We start from the raw sequence: 6,462 nt of genomic DNA on the forward strand, positions 1-6,462 counted from the left end.
ATGGGCCTTAAAGACTACCTAGTTCCAACCCCACTGCCATGGCCAGGGACACCTTCCACTAGACTACACTCCTCATCCAACCTGGCTTTGAACACTTTCAGGGATGAGGCATCCAGCACTTCTCTGGACAACCTGTGCCAGGGTCTCACCACCCTTGCAGTAAACAGTTTGTTCCTAACATTTAATCTAACCCTGCCCTCTGTTGGTTTAAAGCCATTACCCCTTGACCTATCAATTACATGCTCTTTTAGGAAGTCCCTCACTAGCTTTATTCAGATACCTATAAACATTTTAACAAGATGCAGAGAAATCCCATTGAGGATAAACTTTTTCAACAGTAGCTGAAAATCAAGTAGGTATAAATCCTTCCACAGAAAACAATCAAGAACTATTTGTCATTTTCAGTGTAGCAGACGAAAATAATATTAAAAAAATAAATCTCCATACAGTTTCCCATCTTACCACAATACACCTTTCAAAAGTTTGAGTCCACATACTTTCTCAGTTCCTACAACCACACTGCTTTACCATATGTAAACCTTCCTCCCCAAATCTATATATTTTACCCAAAGACCCATGGAAAGTAGCAATGAACATTTTGTGATAATGAACCTACCGTTGTGCCACTGACAGACTGAACTGCCAAAAATCCTGTACCCTGAGGAGTGATAGGCCCTAGAAGAAAATTCAAATAACTTCTGAAAAGTTTTACTACACAACATCAAGCCTCTATTTAAAGTCAGACAGCTTAGAAATAAGTATCAGATCTTCTCAATTAATAAAATCAAAGAAAAATTTAAAGCATTCAAACTATTACCTTTAAAGTCCCATGAAAGTTAAAGGAATGGTTAACAAGTTACCCATGTGTGGAAGCATTTTCAGGACTGGGCCCATAATGTGTGCAAGTGTCTCTCTGCACAAAGCCAACAAAACAGGTTTCTCTTTGATATCATACAAACTAGCAGAATGCTCAGAATTTGATTAAAAGCCAAATAATTCACAAATTATTCAAATAATTTACAACTAATAGGCAATTGTCTATTTTCCTGTACTATTTGATGTTATTTTACGTTCTGTGAGGAAACTTAAAGACTTCTCATTCCAAAAGGTACTGGCTATGTCCTGATAGATCCTGTAAAGTTTGAGATTTTTATACTGATTAAGTGATACAGGATAGTAACTCCAGAAAGCCCTCACCCCAAAAAGTTGCTCCACAATGCATGTGTTGTGGTGTGTACTTCAGAAGCCTGTGACGCCCATTGTGATCTTCAATGTAGTACATGGGGATGGTCTGAAAGCGCCTCCACCCTAACGAGAGGATTAAGGGGTCACGTGTCTTAAGGATCTTATTGTACCATCGGTGCTTCTTCAGGCGCAACTAATTACGAGAAAAGATAACAATGCTATCACAGGATAGCAACGCAAATTCTGAAATCCAAGCCTTAATTTTCACAATGCTATTACAGGATAGCAATTCTGAAATCCAAGCCTTAATTTTCAGGAATGATTGAGAGCAGCATCTATATATACTAGAATTTTTTATTCAGTAAACTTTCTATCTTCGAACAGTCTCTTTAAGACTAGGCTGACTGGAGAGACTAATCAACATTTCACTCACTGAAGTCATGTTTCTATGCATACAAGCAACTATCATACAAGAATACAGGATAGCAATTCTGAAATCCAAGCCTTAATTTTCAGGAATGATTGAGAGCAGCATCTATATATACTAGAATTTTTTATTCAGTAAACTTTCTATCTTCGAACAGTCTCTTTAAGACTAGGCTGACTGGAGAGACTAATCAACATTTCACTCACTGAAGTCATGTTTCTATGCATACAAGCAACTATCATACAAGAAAAAATAACTATAAATGTGCTGGTAACATTTCTATAGTCACCTGTCCATAGACCATGAAACTCAGAGTGTAATTCATGTTTTCAATTTACCAATCAAAATATCAGACCTTAGTCCTGAAACACCTCTGCAGATAACCCTAAACAACAATCCCTTTTCTGGTCATTCAATTAAGCCTGTTAAAATCCAGTATCTGCTACTAGAGAGTTACAGTTTGTGTCAAAAGCAAATCCCCTATTCAAGAGATAAAGATGAAAGTTTCCCTCCATGTTTACTATGTTTTTAAACAGAAAATAGTAACTCCAGATACTCTGAAGCACACCTGTACTGATATAAAATGCACTCACAGCTTTGGCTACATACCTGTACATATCCAACATTTCCTTCACTGTTTCCTAAACCACCCAGGATAATAGGATAATGAGGGTCAAAATTCAGGACAAATTCACATGGCACATTCTCAATCTCTATTCGAACATACATCCCGGGCCGGAAACCCTCGTACTGCACTCTGGTCTCATCATCTTGATCTTCAAATTCTGCTCGATTAAGCTATGTAACAAAAAGAAAGTCACCATGTGTTTCACAAAATTCAAGTGTTAACAACTTGTTCATGAAGTGCTGTTTCTATTTCAAACATGCTAACATTTATATAAGCCTTTTTGGGAAAGATCTGACAGGTTTTGTAACTTTTTAGTCAGAACAAGATCTCTGCCACCAAGACGTCCTTCCAATTTGAAATCCCAAGTGGGCCTGTTAGTCTACTTGAAAGACAGTACCCAAGAGAGGCAAATGACTGAGAGTGACTTCTGTTACACCTTTCATAACCATGACTTTGGCTTTGGCAAAAGTACATTTTTGATTTAGGAGCCCAAGTACCTTTCAAAGTTAACACCCTGATCTTTAAGGTGTCACTTTATGAGGAGGATGGGCTCCTATCTTACTCAGCAGCTTAATAATATTTTTGTGCATCCTCACACCATATAGTGTCAAAAGCTATTCTGTAACATATGAATGTAATTAATGTACAAATATTTCAGATACCCCCATGAATAACAAAAGCCTCACCCTTCTGTTCTAGCTCCTGATAGTCAGCTACCTATAAAACACCATATTTACACACAATAATTACTGATTTCACTTCTCAAAGTATTGAGATACAGCATAAATCTGATCCAAGTTTATTTTTCTAGAAACCTGTGCATATCCCCAGTCTGAAATCCTTGTCCTTGCATCCTGCAGTAGTACTGCTGACAAGTATTTTTGTAACAGACTGAAGTGAACAGCTGCAAATGGTCTTGTTTTTAATGGAATGTCCTTCTTTACACATTAAGTGCTCTGGTACATCAGCATACCAGAGTTCATATGAGCACTTATGACAGAGGCTATGCAAGAAGGTAATGAGTAATTTAATGAATATTCAGGGCAGAAATTTGTTCAAAGAGAAGACAATTAAGTTATTAGCAATGTAAGACAATGTTCTTCCAAGTCAGTCAAAGAAAGAAGCTACTTTTAAGCTCACAAGTTCTTAGCTACTAAATAAAAAGGCCTGGAACAAAGACCAACACCTCAAATTCTGGATACAGTTACGCTGAAGACTTCTACCACATGTACAGAGGTCATCAATTATTTTTTCCTCAAAATAACTTGAAGCTTTGAGGAATAAGACTGTCACACAGAACTTACGTATCTGTTAGTAGCACTGAAAAAATTGTCAAGAAAATATATGACACAAATTAGTATGAGAACGATTTTCACCTTCCTATACATAAAAGGCTGCCTTTTCTTTTTTGGTTAAAAACATTTTAGGTAGACAAAATTAGATGACACATCCTGGCTTATTCAGTGATTTAGAATGTGGTTAACTACTGCACTCAGTTTAAATTCAGATTTCAGTTGTTTGGCTTGTTTGTTGGTTTTTTTCTTTCCAGCTAATGGAATCAAGAAGTTCAAGCATTAAAAATCACAAGCATTAATTTCTTTGTGTACTTTCTGAAGTAACTCCTCAGCATCAGGTGTGCCTCCAGGAAAAAACCTCTGGGGGCAAACTCTGTGGGGTATTTTTGAAGATATATAGCCAGATAAATTGTCAAGTTAACAGCTTGTACCTGTGCTTGTTTATGCAATTCTTCTTTAAGATCATCAAAGTATGTGGTGTCCCCTTCATCATACTCAGCATCAAACATTTCTTTCAGTTTCCTTTTCTTCTCCATGTGCTCCTTTTTCTTGTCCTCCTCCTCCTCAGGTTCTGGTTTGGATATTTTTTCATCTTCCTCCTCTTCTTCACTTCCAGACTAATCAACAGTAAGTTGTCAAACACGTAAAATGGTTCACTGAAAACCCATTCTGATCAACAGTTTAATATCTAATATTAAGCAATACTTTGTCATAACACAAATTAATAGACACTTGCAAAATATTTCAATTTTAGACAGAAATTAGTAAACTATTCATACGAGAAGACATAGTATCATCAATGTCCAAAAGTTTTCATGATCTAATCATAGCCTTCTTCACTGAGAAAACATTTTTGACTTAAGATTTATTTTAACATCAGGGAACAGATCCTTGGACTGACCTATCTGTTATTCTATACCTAATACAAGCATATATAATCAAGAGAAAAAAGGTAAGTAAGTAATACTGTGCTCAAAGGCAGCACTCTAGAGGCCAGAGAGGAGGAATTTTGTTCACAGACCATTTGAAAACTGTCAAAATTATGCCACTACTCTCAATTTTATAGCAAAATACAAAGCCATCAAAGTGCTCAGTCTGGAAAAAAAATTCATTTTTCAATTTGTATTGTCACAGGCAACTACAGCTCTGTTCTTGGAAGATATTCAAGCCATAGCATAAAATCACTTCCACTAGCCTCCTTTATGCAGATGAGAGGAATGACTAGGAGATTCTATCAAGTTTCCACAATTTTTGCATTTAAACAGAACACTACAATCTTCCACATCAGATGAGATGACATAGTAGCTATGACTACATTTGGCTTTAAAATACTTCTCTCATGCCTCCAGATCGTCCAGCTCCTGATTAAGCCTGACACCTACTGTTAAGTAAGTGAGGTGACTTCTCCTACATAATTAAACAAAATTCAGTTTGAGACTAAAAACATGCCATTCTAGATATTTATAGCTTCCAAAGTCAGTAATACATAAACCTGTTCTTCCTTATTCCTGATGATTTCTTTCCTATTGATTCTATGAAAACTGAATTCATTACATAGTACACCTATCACTTGAATAGAAATTCATATACATGTGTATTACTGAAGAACATAAAAATGCAGGTCAGACCTCATCTCCTTCAGCAGAGCCCTTTCCTTTGTGCACAACACCCGTTTCAAGGTCTTCAAAATCTCCATACAGTTCTTCTGCAACAACAAGCACCCAAGACACCTGACAGTTAACCATTCTGTTGTGTTTTTCCATACCATTTCTCTTATTTTCAGTACTGTGCATTTCTTGGTACTGCTGTGTAGATTAGTTTCAGTCCAAATATTTTTTGTTTCCATCACCAGTTTTCCAAGTCTGTTTTGCCCTCTCTACAACTTCAGCTGGAAATTCTCAGATGAACTCCAGTGGCTCTTCCTTTTTCCTTTCAACACTTTTATGATTTAAAATATGCAAATAAAGTCTAGGTCACTCCAAAGGACCACACAGCACATTAGTTATCACTCTAACGGCACAAGACACCAGCAGAGCAATTGAGCTCCTATGCTAAATTTAACACAAAAAGAAAAAATCAAAAATTAAATGCAGCTGACAATTCTTAGGTTAAAACCAAATGGTTATAGAAGCCTGTCATACCACAGTCATGTTGTATGTAAGATACAGCCACATGATTAAAATTTTCTAAATATTTCCTAATTAAAAAAGCAAAACAAACAAAAACACTTACAAAACATCTGAAGACAGATCTCACTTTTCGGCCAAACATGAATGACAAGTTTGTCTTCCCATTAAAGAAGAATTTGTTTATTTCTACCATGACTACCCAAAAGAATAAATCATACATAGAGGATGTACAGTGAAACTCGGATATGTAATTCAAAGTTGGCACAGCCAAGTATTAACTAAGGACTCAATTTCATAATTTAACTTATATATTCTATTTATCAGAAAGTAAATTATCACAATGTGGTACTTGCCTACTGTTTCTACAGAGATTTATAGCAACATGTAATTATATTAGTATCTGGATAATAATATATGTAATAGTTTGAAAAACTTTGCAAGTGTATCACTAAGGCAAAATATTCTACGTATGTATCTACAAAGTCATACTTTCCTTAAAAATGTGGTGCACATGAATCATTTTTACAAGTCTTACACATACCATCTTCCTCCAACAGCTTTGCTGCATCTTTATCCCCTTCCCACTTTCCGGTGACAAAGCAGTCTCGAATACTGCTCAAAACCTGCAAAATACTAGTGTCACTGCCTTGCACAGCTACAGCTTGTCATCAACAGAAACATCCTCTAACAGATTCCCCACTCCTCCATCAAAAACACCACCTCAGGCATAATCTAACGTTCTCACACGCAGCTTCAAGACACCATTACCAAAACTACACAATGCCTCAGCAAAAGCAG

General features: G+C 36.3%; 1 protein-coding gene across 1 annotated transcript in view; it reads right to left on the reverse strand.

Moving 5' to 3' along the window:
• Positions 1-616: 616 nt before the first annotated feature.
• The window catches only part of BMS1 (BMS1 ribosome biogenesis factor), a gene marked incomplete at its 3' end in the record, with an annotated part of 17,167 nt that continues 11,321 nt past the window's right edge, over positions 617-6,462 (reverse strand). The window contains exons 12-17 of the mRNA XM_009079545.1: positions 6,206-6,287; positions 5,164-5,240; positions 3,967-4,152; positions 2,222-2,410; positions 1,198-1,378; positions 617-675 (exon numbers count right to left, since the gene is read on the reverse strand). Of these exons, the coding sequence (XP_009077793.1) occupies positions 617-675; positions 1,198-1,378; positions 2,222-2,410; positions 3,967-4,152; positions 5,164-5,240; positions 6,206-6,287 (774 nt within the window). The remainder of the gene's footprint in view (positions 676-1,197; positions 1,379-2,221; positions 2,411-3,966; positions 4,153-5,163; positions 5,241-6,205; positions 6,288-6,462) is intronic.

Source organism: Acanthisitta chloris, unplaced genomic scaffold (assembly GCF_000695815.1).
Source record: "Acanthisitta chloris isolate BGI_N310 unplaced genomic scaffold, ASM69581v1 scaffold43707, whole genome shotgun sequence".
In the NCBI taxonomy this organism is placed as follows: domain Eukaryota; kingdom Metazoa; phylum Chordata; class Aves; order Passeriformes; family Acanthisittidae; genus Acanthisitta; species Acanthisitta chloris.